The sequence below is a fragment of the Armigeres subalbatus genome, chromosome 2, assembly GCF_024139115.2.
Source record: "Armigeres subalbatus isolate Guangzhou_Male chromosome 2, GZ_Asu_2, whole genome shotgun sequence".
In the NCBI taxonomy this organism is placed as follows: Eukaryota; Metazoa; Arthropoda; class Insecta; order Diptera; family Culicidae; genus Armigeres; species Armigeres subalbatus.
This window is the reverse complement of record NC_085140.1, coordinates 400,472,677-400,498,672: the sequence shown is the minus strand read 5'-3', so window position 1 is coordinate 400,498,672 and position 25,996 is coordinate 400,472,677. Positions and strand designations below refer to the sequence as shown.

Below are 25,996 nucleotides of genomic sequence, written 5' to 3'. Positions count from 1 at the left end.
GACACAATTATGTAAAGCAAACAATCATTGAGTTGACATTAGACTTGTATGAATTCAATTATCCACAAAAAAAAACATTTGAAGCAATATATATTTTACCGGGCAAATGCGAACAAAAAAGGCGAACAACACACTTCGCCTCATACCGGTAAAACACAAACATTTAAAGAAGGCATAACATTACATCACATGTTTTATAAAGACTAGATCGAAGAAACGGCTTATGCGCCACCTTCTTAAGAAGGACCCTTTCTCATGCAGAATTGCCCGGAACGAGACTGTCTTCTCAGGACAGGTCAGCTTTTCTTTAGAATCGTTGGTTCACTCTAACTCCAAGGCCATCTGCGAGTTGTGGCGCCTGCCTAGGATGTGGTGGGGTTTGACAGTTCTATAAAAAGCTGCATGTATCCGCAAGTATGCTCCGCCAAAGCGACCGTGTGTCGCTCAAAGCGCACAAGCCCAAGTCCTGGTGTTAGGTGGGACGCTGAACAGACCTGACACGACGGCCCTCCGACGAGACAGGAGATTTGCGCAGGCCCAATAAGCCGCCTTTAAAAACAACCATTACGAACGACAAAGAAGATAATACGACTCGATACAATCGGCAACGACCTAGGCGACGAATAAAGGATCACGATTGGAAGCTTGGAACATGGAACTGCAAGTCGCTAGGCTTCGCAGGTTGCGACAGGATAATCTGCGATGAATTACATCCCCACAACTTCGACGTCGTAGCGCTACAGGAAATCTGCTGGACAGAACAGAAAGTATGGAAAAGCGGGAATCGAGCGGCTACCTTCTACCAAAGCTGTGGCACCACCAACGAGCTGAGAACCGGCTTTATAGTGCTAGGCAAGATCAGTGACGGGAAATGTCATTTCGATGTCATGGGACTAATTTGCTAATAACTTTTTTCAGACATTATTTACAATTATGTTTTTATATAAACATGTTGCCTCCAAAGGGCCCTATACCTTTTTCTAATAGGTCATTTCTCTAAATCTGATATTGGCGGCGTGAGAGCCGAATTAGTGTCAAATGACATTAATGTCATGACATTCCGTGACATTTTTTTGAATTTGGCTCTCATGGCTTAGACTTTGTTTTTAGAACAATGATCTGTTCGACTACACAGTTCGAACGAATCATGTACATTTACATCAAATAGCATGCACATAATTGGAGCATGATAAACGATAGAAATTTACATTTCATTTTATTTTTACATCACTTATCATTTCCAATTTATGTGTTGTTTACATAATCTATTTTATGCTGTATAAATAAAAAAAGGTCAACATGAGAATCGAACTCAGGCCCGCAGAGTGATAGTCCGTTCTGATACCACTCTACCGTTTTCAATTCTTGAAACCAACGTTGCTCAAAGAGTAACATGTTCTGAGTTATGGCGATTCTAACATACAGTACCGAACCCGTCGTGATCGGGTTCTGGCTAGGTAATGTAAATTTACATGATCTGAGTAAGCGCATCGTCAAGGGAAAATATCTGATGGATGAAATGCAAAAAATTGAAGTTTTCTATCTATTTAAGAAAACGCCTGATAAAGTACACCAATGAAATGCAGCATCATGGATGCTGCTTTGTAGTCGCAATGGAAAATCTTCGCTTTAGTATGACGGTGGTCAAAAACGATGGTTTCCCGCTGCATTTGCAGCTGCCTTTATGGAACTGTTGGTTTGTTTACATTCTACCGAGATCGTCGCAAGCGTGGCCACCTTTTGTTTCGGTTCACCTAATTTCATGTAAACTTAATGGTTTATAAATTAATTTCCAGGGTGGATAAAGTATTGTTTTCAATAGAGTGTAGTTATAATGGTAAGGTGATGTATCTATACGGTTTGATTCATGCTCCGTTTATGTGCATGATTTTCAACGCATAATTACATTGAAAAAACGATTACATGATCTGTATTCACATTAGTTTTATTGATTACATTACCAGTAAAAGTCAAATTTATTTGCTGTGTAGGATCTTTTAAGCATTAAATGTTAATCAAAAAATCCGCATTGTTAATAACTTCTGAAAAAAGTTATTAGCAAATTAGTAATTGCATTCCCACGACATTTTTTTTGGCATTTCATGTTACTGGGCAAGATGCGCCAACGCGTGATTGGGTGGCAGCCCATCAACGCAAGGATGTGCAAGCTGAGGACTATATTTATAAGGACTGAGCACTGCCCACACGAAGGGAGACCCGTCGACGAGAAAGAAGCGTTCTATGTACAGCTGGAGCAGACAAACGGTGGATGCCCACTGCGGGACGTCAAAATCGTCATCGGCGACATGAACGCTCAGGTAGGAAGGGAGGGAATGGCCATCGGACCGGATAGTCTGCATACTGTATCGAACGACAACGGCCAACGATGCATAACCTTTGCAGCCTCCCGCGGAATGGTAGTCTGAAGCACTTTCTTCCCCTGCAAGAATATCCACATGGCCACATGGAAATCAACTAATCAAATAACGGAAAACCAAATTGACCACGTTCTAATCGACGGCAAATTCTCCTCCGACATCACGAATGTCCGCACTTACCGCAGTGTGAATATTGAATTCGACCACTACCTCGTTGCAGTATGTCTGCGCTCAAAACTCTCAACGGTGTACAACACGCGTCGGAGTCGTACGCCGCGGCTTAACATTGGGCGGCTACAAGACGGTATACTAGCCCAAGACTACGCGCAGCAGCTGGAAGTGGCACTCCCAACGGAAGAGCAGCTAGGCGCAGCATCTCTTGAAGATGGCTGGAGAGATATTCGATCCGCCATTGGAAGCACCGCAACCGCTGCACTAGGCACGGTGGCTCCGGATCAGAGAAACGACTGGTATGACGGCGAATGTGAGCAGTTAGTTGAGGAGAAGAATGCAGCATGGGCGAGATTGCTGCAACACCGCACGAGGGCGAACGAGGCACGATACAAACGGGCGCGGAACAGACAAAACTCGATTTTTCGGAGGAAAAGCGCCAGCAGGAAGATTGAGACCGTGAAGAGACGGAGCAACTGTACCGCGCTAATAACGCACGAAAGTTGTATGAGAAGTTAAACCGTTCACGTAAGGGCCACGTGCCAGAGCCCGATTTGTATTAGGACATAAACGGGAACCTTCGTGCGAACAAGCGTGAGGTGATCCAAAGGTGGCGGCAGCACTACGAAGAACACCTGAATGGCGATGTGGCAGACAATGGCGGTCTGGTAACCCAGGAGCACGCCCGCAGCCCATACAACTTACGGCTCCCAATCTCCAGGAAATCCAGGAAGAGAACGGCCGGTTGAAAAACAATTAAGCCCCTGGAGTTGACCAACTACCAGGAGAGCTGTTTAAACACGGTGGTGTGGCACTGGGTAATTACCAAGGTTTGGGAGGATGAGGTTCTGCCACAGGAGTGGATGGAAGGTGTCGTGTGTCCCATCTATAAAAGGGGCGATAAGCTGTCAATCAAATTGCTGGCCGATCACTGTACATGTCAAAAAATAATTGTAGAACAAAAAATGTGTAAATAAAGAAGAATTTTACTACTACTACTCAATCAAATTGCTGAACGCCGCCTACAACAAGGTACTCTCCCAAATTGTATGCCGCCGATTAACACCAACTGCAAGAGAGTTCGTGGTGCAGTACCAGGCGGGATTTATGGCTGAACGCTCTACCACAGATCAGGTGTTCGCCGTACGTCAGGTATTGCAGACATGCTGCGAATACAACGTGCCCACACATCAAAGCCGCATATGATACAATCGATCGGGGCCTGCTTATGCACGAAAACGGATTTCCGGATAAACTGATAGATTGATCAAGGCGACGATGGATTAGGTGATGTGCGTAGTTCGAGTTTCAGGGGCATTCTCGAGTCCCTTCGAAAAGCGCAGAGGCTTACGGCAAGGTGATCACTGATGGTCTTTCGTGTCTGCTATTCACCATCATTCGGGAGGGATTAATGCAAAGGGCAGGGATCGACACGAGTGGTACGATTTTCACGAAGTCCGTCCAGTTAGTTGGTTTCACCGACGGCATTGATATTATGGCACGTAGAGGATGGAGGAAGCCTACATCAGACTGAAAAGCGAAGCTAAACGGATTGGACTAGTCATCAACACGTAGAAGACGAAGTACATGATAGGATGAGGCTCAAGAGAGGTCAATGTAAGCCACCCACCACGATTTTCTATCGATGGTGACGAAATCGAGGTGGTTGAAGAATTCGTGTACTTGGGCTCACTCGTGATCGCCGATAACGATACCAGCAGAGAAACTCGGAGACGCATCATGGCAGGAAATTGTACGCACTTTGCAAACCGCAAAATGCTCCATTCGAATAGAGTTCGCCGCCGTACCAAACTGACCAAACTGATGCTCCAACGTGGACGACCAACGCGCACTGGGAGATTTCGAAAGGAAAGTGCTGCGTACCATCTATGGTGGGGTTCAGATGGCGGACGGTACGTGGAGGAAGCGAATGAACCACGAAGACTGCGATGGGCCGGGCACGTAGCCAAAATGTCGGACAGTAATCCGGTGAAAATGGTTCTTGACAACGATCAGACGGGAACAAGAAAGCGGGCACAGCGGGCAAGCTGGATCGATCAAGTGGAGAACGATTTTCGGATCTTCCGCATACTGCGTGGTTGGCGACGTGCAGCCAGCAACGTACCTCCTTTACCAAAGTTTTTCGGCATCTTTCGGATTATACTTTAACACAATGCGGATTATACTTTAACACAATGCGTGAATGTAAATACACGAAATAAATTAAGTACTTCTTCCATTTATTTTGTTGGCCTCAAATAAAAATATATAGCCATCCAGTTCCAACATTATTGATATGATCCCTCAAAATTACCTTATATTTGGTAGGATCGTTCCTTATAGAACAATATTGGACCCATTTTATTATTTCCCCTTTATGGTGACCAATTTCAATATAGGATATTCAGAAAAATCGATCATTTCAGGAATTTTAATTTTTCATAAAATTGTAACTCCCAAACCATTAGGCCTATTTGTTGTATTAACAAATCAAATAAAAGCTCTTTATTTCTACAGGTATACCTCGATATAACGTAATCAATTTTTCACTCTTCAAAAAAGTTGTATCTTGAAAACCACTGGTCCTGCCAAAAAAAATGTGCTTCTTGCTTTTGTGAAGTGATATTTGATCGTGCAAGTGGAATACATAAAATGGATTGAAAATCTAAGGAAGAATTAAGTATGGAACTTGTTCCAATTGAAAGTTTTAAAGGTGTAAAGTTGCCTTCAAACGGTGATGTGCTTGGTCGGATGCGTTTTATAATGAAAAATCAACACTTGAGTATAGAACCAGCTGCTAAAACTGTAGTAACTGAACTTCAATTTTTTTGGGAGAAATATAGAATTCCTCTAAAGCAACACTACAATGCTGTTGTTAAGCTCCTAAAATTATTTAACAAAATGCGAGCAATTATCAAAAAATCTTCTCACGCGGGAGATAAACAGAAAGAGCAAGAGTCTAGTTTCATTAATAATTTGAATCGATTGTTTGACATTGCTCGACGAAATGCATTAAATTTGATTAAAAACGATAAGGATAAACAGTTCCTTATTCTGCAAAGGGAAGTTGGAAGGCCTGGATCTGGCCTGGCCTGGAAGAAGAACCAACAACGGAACCACAGCCTTCCTTGGAATCTCAATCAGCTACCAGCGTTTTTACTATTGATGGAGGAGGTAAGAATATAATCAAATAAGATGGTTACTTCTACTATATGTCAATATTTTTATGTCTTGCTTCCAGATGAGAAACCCTCCACTAGTAGAGCGTTTTCCGAGCGAAGTAAATAAAAAATAATGACTCCTATACTAGCTGCCTAGACCGTATTGGCGACCGAAATGCAATGTATGTTATTTCTGCGGTTTTAACAAGTGCTGGACTAAACTTAGGTAAGTTCTCCTTAACAGTACTTTTATTGTATTGTTCTTTCTACTTGAGTTTAATTTTATTATATTGATAGTATCTTGTAACTAAAACAAAATCTTTATCAACTTTATCTATTTTTCAGACGACTTTACCGTTAGCAGACAAACAATCTCGAGGGCCCGTGCAGAATATCGCGAAGAGATTGCTCAAAATATCTAAAGCAATTTTGATCTAAATGGACCACTTGTTGTACATTGGGATGAAAAGCTGCTTCAAGATCTCACAGGTAATATATTTGAGTATTTTTTATAGCATTGAAATGTGTTATTCTGTGTTATGATTTTTGGATATCGTCTAACTAAGCATGATTTGAAGTAATCGATAGGTTTTTTGTTATTTGAAATTTCTTTCCTGCAATTTTAGATTACATTTGGTAATATTTGTTTTTTTTTTAAAGAAGCTATTTGTAACATATTTTTAACTTTTTTTGTAAAGAATCTAGGGGAACGGTTCGCCACTTCATCTCATAGCTCCTATTTCCATCCCATCAAAAACAAAGCAATGGAAAGGAGTTTGGCTTGTTTATTATTTTTGTGATTTTTTTCAGCAGTGAGCACGCATGTTGACAAAAAGAAGCGACGAATTTGGTGCCGTATTTCTTTGTTTAGCGATGAGATGGATACATGTACAGTGAGATGGAGATCGGAACAGTTCCCCTATCTGATTTTTTTTTCTTTTCAGGTACTGACAAAGTAGAAATATTGCCAGTTTTGGTATCTTCTGGAGCAAATGTTCAGCTGCTTGGAGTCCCAAAATTGTCTTCTGGAACTGGTGAAAGACAGGCAAACGAAGTTTGCAAATTGATGAATGCATGGGAACTAAGCGATCGCATCTGTGCAATGGGATTTGATACAACAGCAGCAAATATAGGAATCAAAAAAGGCGCTTGTACCCTAATCGAGAAGCGGATTGGCAGAGATCTTTTATGGCTGGCGTGTAGGCATCATATTGCCGAAGTTTTGATGACAGCAGCTTGGGAAAAACTATTTCTTTCAAAAGGTCCTTCTTCAAGTATTTTTATAAAATTTAAATCGGCATGGCCTACTATGGATCAATCCTTTGATGAAAATATGGTAGACGAAAACATTATTGAGATCCTTGGTGATGAAACACAACATTTGATTGAAGTTTTGAAAAACCAACTCAATATTCAACAACAACGACAAGACTATAAAGAGTTGCTAAATTTATCTTTAGCATTTCTTGGTGTGAAAAGAATTAAATTTTCGCCACCAGGAGCACATAGCAATGCCAGATGGATGGCGAAAGCAATATATTGTCTTAAAATATGGCTGTTTAGAGGCCAATTTGACATGACCGATGATGAAAGGCGAAAAATTCCAGTAATGTGTGCTTTTATTTTCATTTGGTCTTGGTTTAAAGCTCCTTTACCCTCATCAGCAGCACGAAATGATCTAAACACCTGGCAAAAAAATAATAACTTTACGAGATGCTTTCCCTGATCAATCAAGAAATGTGTATATGGCTGCGGCTTCAAGATTTGCGAATCATCTATGGTACTTGAGTGGAGAACTAGTCGCTCTGGCTTTTTTCGACCCAGAAATATCTACTGATGAGAGAAAAGAAATGGCACACAATTTAAAATCTTGTAAGGGTGATGAAGTAAGAAAAATAAAATTGAAAGTATCTACGATCGATAAGTTGACTTCTACTTGAACGCTTTCGGATTTTGTTTCTCTAAATACGATGATTTTTTTTGAAATTTCTGGAATATCTGCAAATTTTCTCTAAGAAGATCCTAGTATATGGGATGAATTGGAAGAATTTGTTGAAAGCAGAAATATAATTAATTCATTTTTGGTAGTGAATGACTGTGCTGAAAGAGGAGTTAAACTAGTTCAATATTTTTGTGGAAAACTGACAAAAAATGAAGAACAGCTTCAATATTTTCTCAAAGTTGTTTAACAGCATAGGCAAAATTTTCCAGGTTGCACTCGCTCTGTTATAAAGGAAGGCCTAGCAGTTGAAATAAATAATTAATATAGGTATAAGTGTTGTTTGTTGATAACTTTGTAGTTTTATACAGTTAATAAATTATGCTATAAACATTAAAACTGTTGTTTGAAAAATATATAACTTATATAATATCCCAGGTCTCTCTGTCTTTCTGTCCTTCTGTCCCTCTGTCTGTAACGATTATATCATGTCGTTCTAAAATTGATGCAACGGGCATCACGATGTCCGAAAACAACTCGTTACAAATATTTCATGCATTTTGTTTCCCCTTAAAAACATCAGCTCGTTGGCTTCAGTGGTAAGTCACCCCCTCCCTCTCTAGCTACACTACTGTACAGAGCATGGAAAGTATTTATCAATCGGATAAAAATTCGCGAGATTGGGTGATAATCATGCATTTAAATTCGCACGGCACCGAATACGCCTGCATCGCCGCCGCAATGGTCGGTGGTACGTTGCTATCATTTTAAACAACCCTGGGGGACACGCTCGACACCCTCGACTTTGGATGCTTATAACTTGGCCAATTTCAAAGGGATTTACATCCGGTCTTTACCAGTCGCTTCCTTATATAAAAAAGGTTTTACATTTTGTCCACAACAGGAATCCGTCGACTACAGCGCCACCTAGAAGCAAATAACTGAAACGGTTGCGTTTCCCCATACATTTGGATCACTTTTCCCATACAAACTTTGAGCCATTTGCGCACGCCAACCACTTGACCGAATAAGCTGATATTTTCAGGGGAGCTTCTGGGACCCCCAAACTGTCATTTAAGGGTGCAAGGTTTGAAATTCCAGACTTTTCACTTTTTCCATATAAGCTTGGGCCACTCTAATGCCCCACTCTATTAGATATGTGTAGTCAGTCAAAGCTAAGCTAAGCTAGCTAGCTTGCAGAACAAGTTTATAGAGCGGTTATCTGAAGGTTTGTCCATCTGGTCACATTATGGGATATCCCGGAATACTCTGTAGTGATCTTGAAGTCAGGCAAGCCAGGCAAAATGAGGCCACCTTTCCAAGAAACTAGCGTCCCAGGGCGTTTCGGAATGTTACCACTTCGATAATCCAAGTTGAATCATATGCCCTCAGAAAACACTTCCATAAACTTGCTTTGTAAAATCACAAAATTTAATACATTGCAAATAAGTTTTCAGATAAAATCAAAATATAGCAACTTCTCCCAGAGAACCAGCATTTCAGGGTGTCCCATAATGTGAACAGAATCTGGCGCCTCGCCCATACGTTTTACCTGTTCATGGAACAGGTAACCATTTTTAGTTCAGAAGTAGGGAACTTAATGTAATTAATTTCTTAGCAAATATTTACTCAGTGATTTTTAAAAAAAAAAATTTCAAGAAATATTTCCAATGATGATTTAATATCAAAGGAAACAACGTATCATGGTTCTTGATCGTAAATTGTGCCGTCCAACTGCAAATCACTGTTTTTGGATGTTTCTGCATACATTTTTCCATATAAACTTCCAACGAGTTTAGCACTGCCCAAACGTTGACCGATTTGACTGAAATTTTGTGCAGAGCATCAGGGCATCAAATAGAACCGAAAAAGAGGGCGGCCCATCAAAAAATTTAAAAAAAAAAGTTTTTTGAGCCACCCTAATAATGAGTCTAACACGATGACACTTTTATGCCCAGGGAAAACGAAAAAATCAGGAGTTTTCCCCAGTACTCCGGAAATATTACGGAACGATGACCAATGTTCCAACAAAACCTATAATACGAATGATGTGATCCACTCCAGAAAACATTGCAGAGTTGACGAAAATCCATATGGAACAGTTTTTGCCCATCCAGAATGGTGAGCGCAGCGGCACGTTTCGACAGAAAGAAAATACATGGGTTAACTGTCATAACGCGCCGCTGCGCTCATCATTCTCTAGATCATTCTTGGGGACCCTTTATGCTTTTATAAGCAGCTGAGGTCTCACTTCTAGATGATGCTCATCTCTTTCCGGTCCGCAGCCGGCTGATAATTATCCCATGTATATCCTAGCGTCCACCGACAATGTAGAAGGTAGACTAGAAACAATGTTCGACACTTTAGGGGGGGTTTTATGTTTGACTATGCTCAAATTTGGCCTACACATTCTTTGCATATCAAAGAAAATTGTGGCCAAATTTCATAAAATGTGGTCGACAAAAACCCCCCTGCCAATAGTAGAACAAAACCTGCCAAAACCGTCTTTCCCCCTACAACTTTTTCAGAAAGGCGAAAATAATAGAGCACAGTATAGCATGTTATATGTAGTGTAGAACCGTATAATGACCCAACAATCTGGGATTTTACGCTGCTTCGTTTTGACAGGGCAAATGAATTGAACAACACTCAGTTAAATTTATTTAACTTGCATACAGGTATGAATGGCTGTTGCACAACTCTAAAAAAAATAGCTTGCCAAAAGTTGAACATGTTCAACTTGATTTTAGTTGAATTGATATTGAATGAAGGTATTTAGACGTTCAATCCGCGTTCAATTCAAGCAAATTGCCATACACTTGCATTGTTTATATTTAGCATTAGTCAATCAATGATGATTATTAATCATAATCATGACTCATCTGGAAAAGTGGAAAAACAAACTGGTAGCACTGATGAATTTTTGTTAACAATTTAAAGACAAACCATAAAGTATGTTATTGATAGTAAATGCTGGTAATCATATTATTGATTCAATCCCCAAAAAATATATTTCATATTGCCACTAAATACAATGATCGTTTTAAAAGTTGTCCCAATGTTGAGAATCCCTGTCCGGCACTATCAGATGTTGATGAACGACCGTTTCGGGGTAGGCGATCAATTTCAGCTACCTACATATCTGCAATGCAACTTTCTACTTTCTTCACGCATACGTTTCACTCGTTATGTTTTGCACCTGCCCCTGCGCTCAAAGTTTATTCTTTTTGGGGGCATCGAGAAATAATCCACTCACGATCACCTCGGGTACAGAATGCTTGTCAACAAAGACGTCAAAACTTACCATTATTTTCCGGCGTTTTAGCCTCCTCGTCTCCCTTTGCGTCCATCGGAACCGGAGCCGCACTACTTGACGGTGGCGTCGGTGTGGCCGCGGCAGAAGTTGGTGTATTGCCGCCGCCGGACGACGAAGTGCCTGTGGTGAGCGGAGCCGTAGGGGTTCCGGCAGCTGTTGGTGTTACGACTGCTGCTGCTGCAGCCGCCGCGGCCGAAGTAGTCGAGCTAGCAAAACTCGGCACAAACTCCAGTGCGTTCACATTCAGCTTGGAGAATTTGGTGCTAATCTCGTTGGAGTCGTTTTCCTGGGCCATCTTTCCGCTGTTTCTGACTTTGCTTTCCTCGCAACACCGAATCAACCTCCCGACGCACAGGGCGGTGTTAATTTTGCTTCAATATTTTTCTTGTTCCTGAACCCCCCAAAAAGAAAGGAAACAAAACGGAAACCTTTCCTCCTCGCACAGAAAAGAAAACGTCCACCACGATCGTCCGGAGCCGTAAAATCCGTGTGGAACAACGGAGAGAGGAGAAAAACGGCAACAAAAGAACCGAAAAAGAAGACACGGACACCGACCGACGATGGGAAAAAAAAAACTTCTCCGGCACTCCTATAGGAAACAGAACCGAATTCCGTCGACACAAACTAACGAAACTTTCCGCAGGGGTACAATCGATCGACCAGGATTCCGATTTGCACTTTCCCGAGTGGTCGCGATAGAAAATCTGCGAAATATCAGTGATTTCCGAAGCACACACGCGTTTTCGCCTCACTTCTTTCTAACCACATTCGTCAAAGATGGCCACATAGACTGATTTTTGTGCTCTCCACACACTCTCGCTCTCACTCTCGCACTCACGAGGTTGACAAGCTGTCAAATCGTTTACCTGTCAAAGTGACATGCAGGAAATTATACTAGTTTGTGGGGAGCGGTTCTTTGACATAATATCGTTTGGCATAAAACCTGCCAACCTGTCAAAAAGCACAGCGACGAAACTTTTGCCAACTTTTTCCGTGATGTATCTTCTTCTTCTCCTTATTGGCATTACATCCCCACACTGGGACAGAGCCGCCCCGCAGCTTAGTGTTCATTAAGCACTTCCACAGTTATTAACTGCGAGGTTTCTAAGCCAGAGGTTACCATTTTGCATTCGTATATCATGAGGCTAGCACGATGATACTTTTATGCCCAGGGAAGTCGAGACAATTTCCATTCCGAAAATTGTCTAGACCAGCACCAGGAATCGAACCCAGGCACCCTCAGCATGGTCTTGCTTTGTAGCCGCGCGTCTTACCGCACGGCTAAGGAGGGCCCGTGATGTATCCAAATCTCCATTTTTCTGAATTATGGACAAGAAATCCCGTGCAGCTACTTAGGTCTGTCTCAATTGGATAATTAAACTGAAATTAAACTTAGAAGTGACATTTCCATAATTATCGAACAACCCTGCTCGCAGAGCAAGATTATTTTTGACAAATATCGAATCATTTTCCATCGATGTCCTATTGGAATTGCTGGGTAGCACCAGCCAATCTTATATCGGCGTGATTTTTTTAATTTTCGAACTGTCACTTTTAAGTTTAATTCTCCAAATGAGACAGACCCTTAATATCAAAAGATCGTATGCCTATCTCTTCTCCTGGGTGATTTGATGGAATGGACTGTTGCTCGGGTATCATCAAGCTTAAATTGTCATTACGACGTATGTAACAATTATGAGGATTCGAGAAATCCTTTGCAGAAAGTTGGCAAAACTTTTTTTTAACTGTTTTAAAACTACCCAAGTAACCAAAAGTTCCTTTAGGAGTACCCGCATAATTACAAACTGTACATGGATATTTTCCCGTGCGGTCGACAACAGTATCCTTTACTGTTGACAACTGTAAATGAACAATCTCATATAAAGTTTTAACAGTTTGTGGTACGGTTATTTGACAAATAACAATATGTTGAATAGGTTGTTAAGTTATGTCACCATAAAAAATCGTCTGTTTTCGCGTGCAAAATTTTCGCTCAACAGTATGATAAAATGTTGACATATAATGCAGGAAATAAAGAACATTTTAGAGACAGCATGTTATATGTTGACATTTAGTGATGTTGTCGAGCAGTTATGGTTGAATCGATCGAAAAGTATTCGATAACCGCAACGTAAACTGTGAAGCTATATCTTACATCGTAATAATGATTCTGACCATATAACATGTTGTTTTTAATTATGCGGGTACGTTTTTTGCTTAATCAGCTTCACTGAGCTGCTTAAGCGAAAAGTGTACTCTTAAAGGAACTTTTGGTTTCTTGGGTAAACCTTTTTTCCACTGGCATGCATCAATACATGACACGTAGTAACATCATAGCTCAGTTCATTCTAATTCCCTGTGAAAAACGATAAAATTATACATACAGTCGGGATTCGCTGGTTGGGATTTTAATATAATCAATCCAGTTGAAAACCGGAATTGGGGGCTAGCGAAGTTGGATTTTTCTCACAATCCGTACGTTAAACCCAACTTCGGAAGTGGTGCGCTGAATAGCGCTTCGCGATATGAAAACAGCGCACCACTTCCGAAGATATGGACCAAACACAACCCAGGTAACCATTAAGCACTTTAATAAGCCTTATTTAAACCATATAACAACATTTCAGTGCCTAAGAGCTGTATATATAATTTTCATGTGCTAATTAGCAGTATAAACACCGACGAACCGACGTGTCACTGGCGTTCTCTGATTGTCCCACACTTCTTAACGGCCATTCGCTTTTGTGGGCTATCGCTCCTGTCAAGTGAGCTAAGACACAACTCCGCTGCAATGCTAATACACGTAGGTTGGTGGTTGAGCTACGAAAACTTCGCGAGCCATTATGGGAGTGGCGGTAGTGTTCGATGATTTTTCATCATGTCGCCGTGGGCAGCAAATTTGAATTATTTTCCAGTAGGTGACACGTCGGTTCGTCGGTGGTATAAACTTCAAGCAGTGAAAGAAGCCGTATATCGGTATATAACCACATATAACGCTTTGTTCGGGGGCAGCAGGGACTATGTCCAAGGGCTTGACGATCCCTCCCCAGGCCATCTGCGAGTTGTGGCGCCTGCCTAGGATGTGGTGGGGTTTGACAGTGGGCCCTGTTAAACCTCTATAAAAGCTGCATGAATCCGCAAGTAGGCTCCGCCAAAGCGACCGTGTGCCGCTCAAAGCGCACAAGCCCAAGTCCTGGTGTTAGGTGGGACGCTAAACAGCCCTGACACGACGGCCCTCCGACGAGACAGGAGGTTTGCGCAGGCCCAATAAGCCGCCTTTAAAAACAACCATTACGAACAACATAGAAGATAATACGACTCGATACAATCGGCAACGACCTAGGCGACGAATAAAGGATCACGATTGGAAGCTTGGAACATGGAACTGCAAGTCGCTTGGCTTCGCAGGTTGCGACAGGATAATCTACGATGAATTACATCCCCGCAACTTCGATGTCGTAGCGCTGCAGGAAATCTGCTGGACAGGACAGAAAGTGTGGAAAAGCGGGCATCGAGCGGCTACCTTCTACCAAAGCTGTGGCACCACCAACGAGCTGGGAACCGGCTTCATAGTGCTGGGAAAGATGCGCCAACGCGTGATTGGGTGGCAGCCAATCAACGCAAGGATGTGCAAGCTGAGGATAAAAGGCCGTTTCTTCAACTATAGCATCATCAACGTGCACTGCCCACACGAAGGGAGATCCGACGACGAGAAAGAAGCGTTCTATGCGCAGCTGGAGCAGACATACGATGGATGCCCACTGCGGGACGTCAAAATCATTATCGGTGACATGAACGCTCAGGTAGGAAGGGAGGAAATGTATAGACCGGTCATCGGACCGGATAGTCTGCATACCGTATCGAACGACAACGGCCAACGATGCATAAACTTTGCAGCCTCCCGCGGAATGGTAGTCCGAAGCACTTTCTTCCCCGCAAGAATATCCACAAGGCCACATGGAAATCACCTAATCAAGTAACGGAAAACCAAATCGACCACGTTCTAATCGACGGTAAATTTTTCTCCGACATCACGAACGTACGCACTTACCGCAGTGCGAATATTGAATCCGACCACTACCTCGTCGCAGTATGTCTGCGCTCAAAACTCTCGACGGTGATCAACACGCGTCGGAGTCGTCCGCCGCGGCTAAACATTGGGCGGCTACAAGACGGTAGACTAGCCCAAGACTACGCGCAGCAGCTGGAAGTGGCACTCCCAACGGAAGAGCAGCTAGGCGCAGCATCTCTTGAAGATGGCTGGAGAGATATTCGATCCGCCATTGAAGCACCGCAACCGCTGCACTAGGCACGGTGGCTCCGGATCAGAGGAACGACTGGTATGACGGCGAATGTGAGCAGTTAGTTGAGGAGAAGAATGCAGCATGGGCGAGATTGCTGCAACACCGCACGAGGGCGAACGAGGCACGATACAAACGGGCGCGGAACAGACAAAACTCGATTTTCCGGAGGAAAAAGCGCCAGCAGGAAGATCGAGACCGTGAAGAGACGGAGGAACTGTACCGCGCTAATAACGCACGAAAGTTTTATGAGAAGTTGAACCGTTCACGTAAGGGCCATGTGCCACAGCCCGATATGTGTAAGGACATAAACGGGAACCTTCTTACGAACGAGCGTGAGGTGATCCAAAGGTGGCGGCAGCACTACGAAGAGCACCTGAATGGCGATATGGCAGACAACGGTGGCGGTATGGTAATGAACCTAGGAGCACGCGCGCAGGACATGCGACTTCCGGCTCCGAATCTCCAGGAAATCCAGGAGGAGATCGGCCGGCTGAAAACAACAAAGCCCCTGGAGTTGACCAACTTTCAGGAGAGCTGTTTAAACACGGTGGTGAAGCACTGGCTAGAGCGCTGCACTGGGTGATTACCAAGGTTTGGGAGGATGAGGTTCTGCCGCAGGAGTGGATGGAAGGTGTCGTGTGTCCCATCTACAAAAAGGGCGATAAGCTGGATTGTAGCAACTACCGCGCAATCACATTGCTGAACGCCGCCTACAAGGTACTCTCTCAAATTTTATGCCGTCGACTAACACCAATTGCAAGAGAGTTCGTGGGGCAGTACCAGGCGGGATTTATGGGTGAACGCTCTACCACAGACCAGGTGTTCGCCATACGTCAGGTATTGCAGAAATGCCGCGAATACAACGTGCCCACACATCATCTATTTATCGATTTCAAAGCCGCATATGATACAATCGATCGGGACCAGCTATGGCAGCTAATGCACGAAAACGGATTTCCGGATAAACTGATACGGTTGATCAAGGCGACGATGGATCGGGTGATGTGCGTAGTTCGAGTTTCAGGGGCATTCTCGAGTCCCTTCGAAACCCGTAGAGGGTTACGGCAAGGTGATGGTCTTTCGTGTCTGCTATTCAACATCGCTTTGGAGGGAGTAATACGAAGGGCAGGGATTGACACGAGTGGTACGATCTTCACGAAGTCCGTCCAGTTATTTGGCTTCGCCGACGACATTGATATCATGGCACGTAACTTTGAGAGGATGGAGGAAGCCTACATCAGACTGAAAAGCGAAGCTAAACGGATTGGACTAGTCATCAACACGTCGAAGACGAAGTACATGATAGGAAGAGGCTCAAGAGAGGTCAATGTGAGCCACCCACCACGAGTTTCTATCGGTGGTGACGAAATCGAGGTGGTTGAAGAATTCGTGTACTTGGGCTCACTGGTGACCGCCGATAACGATACCAGCAGAGAAATTCGGAGACGCATAGTGGCTGGAAATCGTACGTACTTTGGACTCCGCAAGACGCTCCGATCGAATAGAGTTCGCCGCCGTACCAAACTGACTATCTACAAAACGCTTATAAGACCGGTAGTTCTCTACGGACACGAGACCTGGACGATGCTCGTGGAGGACCAACGCGCACTGGGAGTTTTCGAAAGGAAGGTGCTGCGTACCATCTATGGTGGGGTGCAGATGGCGGACGGTACGTGGAGGAGGCGAATGAACCACGAGTTGCATCAGCTGTTGGGAGAACCATCCATCGTTCACACCGAAAATCGTAAGACTGCGGTGGGCCGGGCACGTAGCCAGAATGTCGGACAGTAATCCGGTGAAAATGGTTCTCGACAACGATCCGACGGGAACAAGAAGGCGAGGTGCACAGCGGGCAAGGTGGATCGATCAGGTGGAGGACGACTTGCGGACCCTCCGCAGACTGCGTGGTTGGCGAAGTGCAGCCTTAAACCGAGCTGAATGGAGAAGTCTTTTATGTGCAGCACAGGCCACTCCGGCCTTAGTCTGATGATAAATAAATAAACGCTTTGTTCGATCACACATCGCTTCAACGCAGCGTGGCAGGCGAGCAAAGAAGCGTGCAGGTTGCCGTTCAATTGTGTGATCTTATAGTTCACTTGGTTCGCGCCAATTGCTTGCGTTATATACGTAGCATTTGGCGCGCTGCAAATCTTATTAGATTTAAATTCAAATGTTTGTGCACACGTCCCCTCGCCTATAAAAGGCGACTCTCAAATTCATGTTTTGTACAGTGTTCGTAACGTAACCTCCGAGCAGGCACGCTGCCTCTCGGAGGCAATAAATTCATAGTCCAGTCTGAACCAGTGTTTCCTTCATTCGTCGCCCGGAGTATCACACCGTTAAAAAGGGACACAACGTAGGGTCGTCTCACCCTGGACGAAACATTGGTGCCGTGACCAGGATGGTGCCTGGAGTGAATTTCTGGACTACGAAGAGAAGGAAGCTGCTGACATAAGTGGGACACTGGATCAAATCTCTTCTTCGGCTCATCGTTTTGGAGAACGTCCCAGCGAACCCGTGCTGCCTAGTCGGATGCCGTGCATCCCAATCGGCCAGCCTGCCGTTTCAGCCGGACTGCTACAAATCCACGAAGCCACTAAGCCGCTGTGCCGAGCCACAGGGCTGTTAGAGGAGCGGAGCGTACCATCCGTCCCCAGGGATCATCCCACCCGGCCGTTGCGCCATTTTGGACCCAGCGTCCACATTCGGATCCCAGCGGTCACAATCGGACCCAGCATCCACAGTCGGACCCAGCGTCCACATTCGGGCCCCAGTGGTCACATCCGGACCGTCAGGGTCAACCTTCCCGACCGCGTGCCATCCGGACTTCAGCGGTCGCACCCGGACCCTTAGGCCACACTCGGACCCCAGTGGTCACATCAGGACTCCAGCTGTCACATCCGGACAGTCAGCGTCATTTTCGTGGACCACAGCGTCAAAACCCATTGGCCTAAGCACCGCATTACTGGACCCTAGCGTCAACATTGGACCCGTACATCATCATCGAGCATCACCATCAAAGTCGATTGGCCGTAGCCGCCGTATCACCAAACCGTAAATCAACTGATGTATCCGAATCAACAAAAAATGTCATCCTTTCCGTAAACCCATCACCACATCAATGAACAATCCTACATCTGCCCTGCATCAGCCAAACCAAGCTATTGTCGTGTGCACAAATTGATCACGTCATTCGTCATTCATTCGCTGATCATTCTTCATTCGTCGCCCGGAGTATCACACCGTTAAAAAAGTACACAACGTAGGGTCGTCCCACCCTGGACGAAACACGCTTCGATATAAGCCCTGTGGATTCAAGGCGAATAAGGGAAGTTTTATTACCAATATAGAGCTACTATCTATGACGTACTCTACTATCTACTATCTACTACGTATCTACTATCAATAACAACAGCACCTAGAATGTTATATCCTGTCTCTTTTACTCGCATTAGAAATACTTTTTTTGTACTGTCGTGTATGCTTGTCAATTCGAGTGTCAATTATAATAGGCAATGATATTGCGAGAAGATAGAAAAATTCGAACGAGGGTCCGACGGTCGACCATCGGAAAGTTGTTCCGCAAACGTCAAATCACTTGATGCATGGAAAATAATAGTGCTGTCCAATGAGCAGCTCGAAGTAACTCGAAGTTGTTCCCGTTCTGCTCGTTCTTTTTTGTCAACAAATGGGCATGAGCAGGACAGGGAGAAACTTCGAGCTACTTCAAGCTCTCATTGGACAGCACTATTGTTAGTTGATTTTTTCGATGGGAATGTTTGAAATTGAAATCAAAGAAAAAATGTAACTTTAAACGAACATCTTTCTGAACATCTTTTTTCCACTAAAAAAAATTTCTTCTAGAAACCCCCCCTAACCCAAACCCTAGTTCTAGACGCGAAAAACTGGATATTGCAGGTGGCAGTGGAATGTCAAAATGCATGCAATCTGGCTAGCAAATGTTGAGGAACGCCTGAACATCTTGCAACCAGTGTTTTTGGCAATGAAATTAAAAATGTTTTTGAAGTTCGCAAAACATTTTTTTTTCAGTCTTGGCTTGGAGGAGTCAAATAAAATCTTTGGTGGTTAGCCACGCTGTATTCCAAGAAATGTTCAATTTTCTAAACAGTAAAATACTTGGTAAAACAAGACAAATTTCACTTAAAAAGCATATTTTTTTAATGTCGTAGTTATACAATTAAAGTCATTCCTGAAAGTCTGGCATCACTGTTTTTGGCGCGCTTCGAATAAAAAAGCTCGACGAAAACAAACGGACAGCTTTCCAAACTAGCATGACGTCACGATTTCAATGAAAATGTTAGAGCATCATTATCGGTCGCGAGCATTTTAGTCACCCGCGCAGCGCTTTCATTTTAGTTTCGTCACTCACTCCCGTATCGGTCACTATTTTCGGCTCTCATTTTGGTTGCTGTATTCCGTACCTGAGACGAGACCTGCAAAGACGGCTTCTTTTTCCTAGTTTTGACACTTGTTCTTTTTTTCATCACAGTTGATCATCGATTCTCAACTGTTTCCTTGAGTGTTTCACCTAAATCCCGGATAAAATTTTCTGAGCACAATAAAAATGTTTGTGATTTACGGATTTGTAAACTTATTTTTATAAAGATTTACCTATCGGAAATAAAACACGTATTCATAACAGTTCAATATTAAGCTGTCCGGATTTTCTAGAATGCTTTTCAAAGTGTAAAAGTACTCGTAAAACAAAATCATTCGGAATACTTTTTGAGGGATACCAATACTTTTACACAAAAAGGTGCTGGTTGCATCTGACAATTCGTGACAGCGCTTGCTGGTTGCAGATGAAGTTACATTTTTTCCTCTTTGCAAGTCCCGTCCCAGTTCCGTACCAATCACGTTTGACAGTTGACAGTTCATCAAATAGCAGCGCTCTTATCGCGCTACCAAATTTGGTCACCTGTCAGTCGCGCTACTGTTATAGCAGCGCGTTTAGTAGCGACCGGTAAAGTGTCAAGTAATGATACTGCGCTGCCAAATGGCTTAAACTCACCACCGGTAATCTTGCTCTTATGCTACGTTTAGACAAGGCAAGTGAATTGAGCAAGTCGCTTGAATCGAACGCGAACTGAACGTGTAAACACCTTAATTCAATTCACTTGAACGAAAAGAAAGTTGAACATGTTCAACTTTTGGCAAGTCAATTGAATTCAACTGAGTTGTTCAATTCACTTGCCCTGTCAAAACGTAGCATTAAGGGCTGTGACGTCATATGCGCCATGCTATCGCTCATCTATAGATTCTATTATATATCTATAGTATTTTCCTATTTTCATGGATTTTATTCCAAGTGGTTTTATATCAATAAGGAGAATGGAAAATATTTACAATAATTATACGAGAATATTTTTGAAGGGTTAACAGCACGTGAGTTTGTTTATATTTACATACCGACGAAAATCTCAGTTTATTTTAGAAAATTAAAATTTTGTATAAAAATTGAATTGTAATTTATGAAATATTTAATATACTCGTACCTGTTATTCAACTTCACATGAGGTCAAGAAAGAAGAATTTAATGTAAAACAGAGGAAAATAAATCTAAAAACTTTTGATTAGTCAGATGAATTTTATTGAGTTTTTGATTCGGTCTTAAACTTAATCTTGGAAAACAAGTCATGAACAAGTCGCGTAATTTCAAAAAGAAAAACCACCGTAGTGCAACGACCTCGGATCGAAGCCGTAAACTTGCCGAAAAATTATCCGAACTGGCAGTCGCCGACTCTAGCTCATCGTCCGATGATTCCGAGACGGAGAGTGATGGCAGTAGTTCTGAGGGCACTTCGTCGAAGAATAAGTTCGACTTAGGAAAACCGCCAAACTTCCCGGTCAGTATGTGGGACTTGAACCATTGTGATCCGAAAAAGTGCTCGGGGAGGAAACTGGCCCGCCACGGACTGATCGAGAGTTTGAGGCTTGGACAGAAGTGAGTTTTTTTTATCGACTGCAAAACAGATGGGTAATGAACCACCGAACCCATTAGAGCCGTATCAACATTAAGTAATAATCATTAACATAAATCTTCCGAATCATACATAGATTCCCTGGTCTTGTTCTAACTCCTGTTGGAGTCAACTGTGTCAGCCCCTTGGATAAGGAAATTATTCAAAGTTCTGGCATAGCTGTTGTGGATTGTTCGTGGGCCAGATTAGACGAAACCCCTTTCCACAAAATGAAATCACCCCACCCAAGGTTGCTTCCGTTTCTAGTGGCCGCCAATCCAAGTAAGTTTCCTCTAATTTGAACTGAATTATGAAATTAAATTTCTATCTCCAAATTTCAGTCAACTACGGAAAACCTTGTAAGCTGTCGTGCGTAGAAGCGATAGCCGCCTCGATGTATATCACAGGCTTCAAGGATGAAGCGCTGTGGTACCTGAACAAGTTCTCCTGGGGCCATTCGTTTGTGGAGTTGAATCAGGAGCTGCTCGATTTGTATGCAGCTTGTAGCAGCAGTAAGGAAATCTTGGAAGTACAGAACAAATATCTGGAAAAGGCCGAGGCGGAGCAAAGAAACCGGAAGTATGAGCTGGATTTGCCGCCCAGTGAAAGCGACGAAGAATATGAGGAGGAAGAAAGGAATAAACAAGAAAATTAAAAAATAAAAACTTATTTTTTTAAATAGAAATTATTAACTACAGAATGCTTTAACAAATTAGGAAGGTTTATTATTTATGACTCGTTCCCATATTTAATCATCAATACGTTGCTGACAAAACACGTATGTGATCTGTTTAAGAGGCCAGATAAAACTCAAAGGTTCTCTTGGAAAACCCTGATATACAACATGAAAAATAATAGATCTGTTTTCTGTTCCAAATTTATTCTATAAGAAAACGTTGAGAAAGAAATTACAGCAATGGCGCACCGCGTTCGGTTTTTGTTTGCGACCGGGATCGCTTGACTGCCAACCGTTCGCGGGTAGCTTTCTCATGCCTGCGGCGTAGCATTTCCTGCGTTTCCGGGGACAGTTCCGCCTCGATCGGTTTCTCCGCAGCCCGGATAAAGTTCCGCAGTTTCTCCAGCGCATCGGCTATATTCATCTGCTGCGAACGGGTCAGCTCACTCCGCACGAACAGGTAACCATCTTTGGTGATACGATTTTTTTGCTACAATAGTTGAATGGTTAGTAATCTTAGAGGACCACCGACTTGTGTACTAAACCATACCAATTCTGCCAAACGCTTTCGAGTGTTCTCCGACAGCCAACTGGCCGACTCCAAGTGGAAACGTATATCAACTTTCGTGCTAACAGTATTAACATTTTGTCCGCCTGGACCACTGCTACGACTGTGAGTGACATCAAGTTTCTCTAGAGGAATGAATCCGGTGAACTTATCCCCAACTGCGGACTATAATTAGGAGTGGAAATAACTTATTAGGCTACATTTTCACTAACTGGAACAGTAAATATGAGTTACGGAAATTAGAAAAGAATCGGAAGTTTCCCCTTTTGCAAGGTACCCAAAATCAATGCAATCAATAACTTACCGGGGAAGATGGCGTGTACAATCGCAAGTTACTAGAGGGGTAAATTTTGTCCAGCGATATATCGCTTTTAAAACTGTAATTTCTTCGCAGTGCATGATATGACTGTTGCGGGAATCGAAAGCTGGCACCTCTGAGCAAAAAGTCTACGACAATTTTGTTCATTTTTATTACTTTTTAACTAGTAAAATAATGTTTTACGTAAAAGTTTACGATCCAGCGCGCACAATTTCTGTATTGTTTTGATGCGGTAATCATCATAGTTCTGTCATTTTCCTGTCGCGACTGCAGAATCCCTCTCCGTGACACGAGTACAAAACTGTCACTTTTCACGTGCGCGGTCGTTGTGTTTTTATTTACAACGTTTACAATAAAAAGATCATTCAGAGACGCGGTTCTGAGCTAAAATCCATTTATTTAAACCAAATATGGAAGAACCCAAAACTGAGGATAAACTCAAGACAATCTGTGAAGGTAGCGCCGAGATTCTGGTGGCAGAACACGTGTTCTACAATCCGGTTCAAGAGTTTAATCGTGACTTGAGCATTAGCGTTCTGTCGACATTCTCGCGAATTTTTCAAAGGGAGAAAGCCGAAGCACGCCAAAAGAAAGTCAAGGATGGGGATCCACCTGTTGAGGAAGTTCCGATTGTGGCTGGTGTGAAATGCGAGGTAATTCAGTAGACTAAATATTGCTTATTTTTAGGTGGTCAAATTATGTCATTAGCACGTATTGAACCAAGGGGCCATTTTTTTGTTTGGACCGTTATGAACCCGACACTGTTTTAAACAAGCGATTAAATTTTCCAGGAAGGTCTAAGAATTTTGGAAGCACTGTCAGCAACAGGTCTCCGAAGCGTTCGGTACGCTAATGAAGTGCCAGGCGTCAAGGAAATCATTGCAAATGACCTATCTAAGTCTGCGGTTGAATCTATCGAGAAAAACATAAAACACAATAAACTGGAACATCTTATCACTCCTAGCTTTAACGATGCGATGTAAGTTCTCTAAGCAATTTACCCATTGTTCATTGACACGATTGTCTAACCGTCTAAGACGAGTTAAGTAACCTCCATTTGATTCCACCAATTATTTCGATATCTTTGCAGATACGTATTTCGACCACAACTGTGTGGTCGTCTTCAGTGTCTCGTACTTGACTCGACTTGTACGAGACACTGAAGACGACCACACAGTTGTGGTCGAAATACGTATCTGCAAAGATATCGAAATAATTGGTGGAATTAAATGGAGCTTACTTAACTCGTCTTAGACGGTTGAATACATTCCACTAAAAGAGCCTAAAATATTTTTTTCTGACGATTGTCTAACTTTTACATCCCTACAGGACCTTGATGTACACATCGACCCATCCAGGCAAACGATTCACCGCAATCGATCTAGATCCTTACGGTCATCCGACACGCTTTCTCGATGGAGCAGTTCAATCAATCGAAGATGGAGGCCTTTTGCTCATAACAGCAACGGACATGGCCGTTCTTGCAGGAAATTCCCCAGAAGCTTGCTACGTAAAGTACGGATCAGTTCCGCTCAAGACTAAAGCCTGTCATGAAATGGCTCTACGAATACTGCTACGATGCATTGAAACGACGGCAACTCGCTACGGTCGCTATATGGTTCCACTGCTGAGCATCTCAGCCGACTTCTACATTCGAGTGTTCGTCAGAATATTCACTGGCCAATACGCGTGCAAAAAAAGTAGCAGCAAGCAGTCGATGTTGTTTCAATGCACTGGCTGTGAGTCGTTTACTCTGCAACCCCTCGGGATCCTTAAACCAAATCCAACCGAGAAGAATCCCAGCCAAATTAAGTTTGGCACTCCAACGGGTCCATTCGTGTCCAGTAGATGCGAACACTGCAACCACCAGCATCACATGGGCGGCCCCATTTGGTCGGCACCACTCCACGACGAAGATTTTCTAAAGGAACTGCTCGTAACGGTTGAGATGGATTCGTTCAAAAAGCTCACCACGATACGCAGAATCTACGGAACTCTATCCGTAATTCAGGAAGAACTGCACGACATCCCGCTGTACTACACGCTGGATCGCCTTTGCGGAATTCTCAAACTGGAATCCATTCCCATGATGAAGCTGCGGTCTGCCTTGCTTCACGCCGGCTATCGTGTTTCCTATTCCCATGCGTCAAAAACCTCGATAAAAACTGACGCTCCGGTTTCGGTTCTGTGGGACATTCTCCGTTTCTGGCAGAAGAGCCACCCAGTTAAAAAGGAACGCCTGATACAGGGTACTCCGATAGCGGCTATACTCGCAAAGGAACCGACAGCCGAATACCTTCTGCATGACATCCATCCGGATGCGAATCCTCCGAGCCGTAAGGAATCGCTCAGTCGCTTCCCAGAAAATCCGACCGCTCACTGGGGACCTGGAACTCGTGCCACCTTGATGTAAATACTTGTCTTCATTATTCATTCATTCATAAACACTTCAAAAATTATGTAAATAGGTAGATTGTTTCGTTTGCATCAATTTTCTCTTTCATTTCAGGGTGAGCGATAACAAAATGATGAAAAGTTTGAAAAATCAGAACAAACGCCGCAAGGAGCATGATGGTGCCAAAAAGCAGCGGCAACAATCGGGCGGAGACTCGCCCGAACGAAAGCACCTAAAATCGGATCAAGGAAATGAGACCAAGGACGGTAGCGAAACAGTGCCTGTAGAAGCTGCGGGTTACGAATGAAACACACCACGATGCAGATTTGGTCGGGGTTCTGCTAAATCGCACCAAGCGCCAATTGAAAATTACATAATCCATTACATGTTGTTATCGCGGTTCCTACTGACCACAAATCGTATCAGATGTCCCTAAATCCACTGAGAATATTCTAAAATACATGTACGTATTAAAGATATTATCAGATTTCCATGTTACTTTTACGAGCAAAGTATCACTTCCAGTTAAAAAGGCGTTTGATACTTTTTCGCAGAACCCCAACCATTTGAAAAATACAGAACATGCGCGTGGCGAACGCGCGCCAAAAATCATTGCAAGACTGCAGAAATATCGATCAAATATGCATTGCGTTTTTCTTTATGTCACGCAATGTTTGTTCGTTTTTCCGCGAGAAGTTTCGACACACTCTGTTACATTCTACTTGCAGTTGAAGTAGCCAACACCTATTTTTAGCAAACCTAATAAAACTTGTTAATTAGAGAGAAAC

At 43.2% G+C, this 25,996-nt stretch overlaps 4 protein-coding genes across 4 annotated transcripts in view; 2 read left to right on the top strand and 2 right to left on the bottom strand.

The window, feature by feature from the left end:
* The window catches only part of LOC134213284 (eukaryotic peptide chain release factor GTP-binding subunit ERF3A), a 52,962-nt gene extending 41,197 nt beyond the window's left edge, over positions 1 to 11,765 (bottom strand). The window contains exon 1 of the mRNA XM_062692188.1: positions 10,954 to 11,765. Coding sequence (XP_062548172.1) covers positions 10,954 to 11,260 — 307 coding nt within the window. The 5' untranslated portion in view covers positions 11,261 to 11,765. The remainder of the gene's footprint in view (positions 1 to 10,953) is intronic.
* Positions 11,766 to 20,678: 8,913 nt separating this feature from the next.
* Positions 20,679 to 21,915, top strand: LOC134213280 (18S rRNA aminocarboxypropyltransferase). Its single transcript, XM_062692183.1, has 3 exons — positions 20,679 to 21,234; positions 21,348 to 21,532; positions 21,592 to 21,915. The coding sequence occupies exons 1-3, from the start codon at positions 20,927 to 20,929 to the stop codon at positions 21,903 to 21,905; spliced, it is 807 nt and encodes a 268-aa protein (XP_062548167.1). The 5' UTR covers positions 20,679 to 20,926; the 3' UTR covers positions 21,906 to 21,915.
* Positions 21,916 to 22,109: 194 nt separating this feature from the next.
* Positions 22,110 to 23,060, bottom strand: LOC134213281 (large ribosomal subunit protein mL62). The gene is made up of 3 exons (XM_062692184.1): positions 22,799 to 23,060; positions 22,477 to 22,659; positions 22,110 to 22,416 (listed from the first exon to the last, which is right to left on the bottom strand). The coding sequence occupies exons 1-3, from the start codon at positions 22,958 to 22,960 to the stop codon at positions 22,159 to 22,161; spliced, it is 603 nt and encodes a 200-aa protein (XP_062548168.1). The 5' UTR covers positions 22,961 to 23,060; the 3' UTR covers positions 22,110 to 22,158.
* A 46-nt stretch (positions 23,061 to 23,106) lies between these two features.
* Positions 23,107 to 25,995, top strand: LOC134213279 (tRNA (guanine(26)-N(2))-dimethyltransferase). Its single transcript, XM_062692182.1, has 4 exons — positions 23,107 to 23,466; positions 23,605 to 23,792; positions 24,143 to 25,222; positions 25,323 to 25,995. Exons 1-4 carry the CDS (start codon positions 23,224 to 23,226, stop codon positions 25,513 to 25,515), a joined length of 1,704 nt encoding a protein of 567 aa, XP_062548166.1. The 5' UTR covers positions 23,107 to 23,223; the 3' UTR covers positions 25,516 to 25,995.
* The last annotated feature ends 1 nt before the right edge of the window (position 25,996 follows it).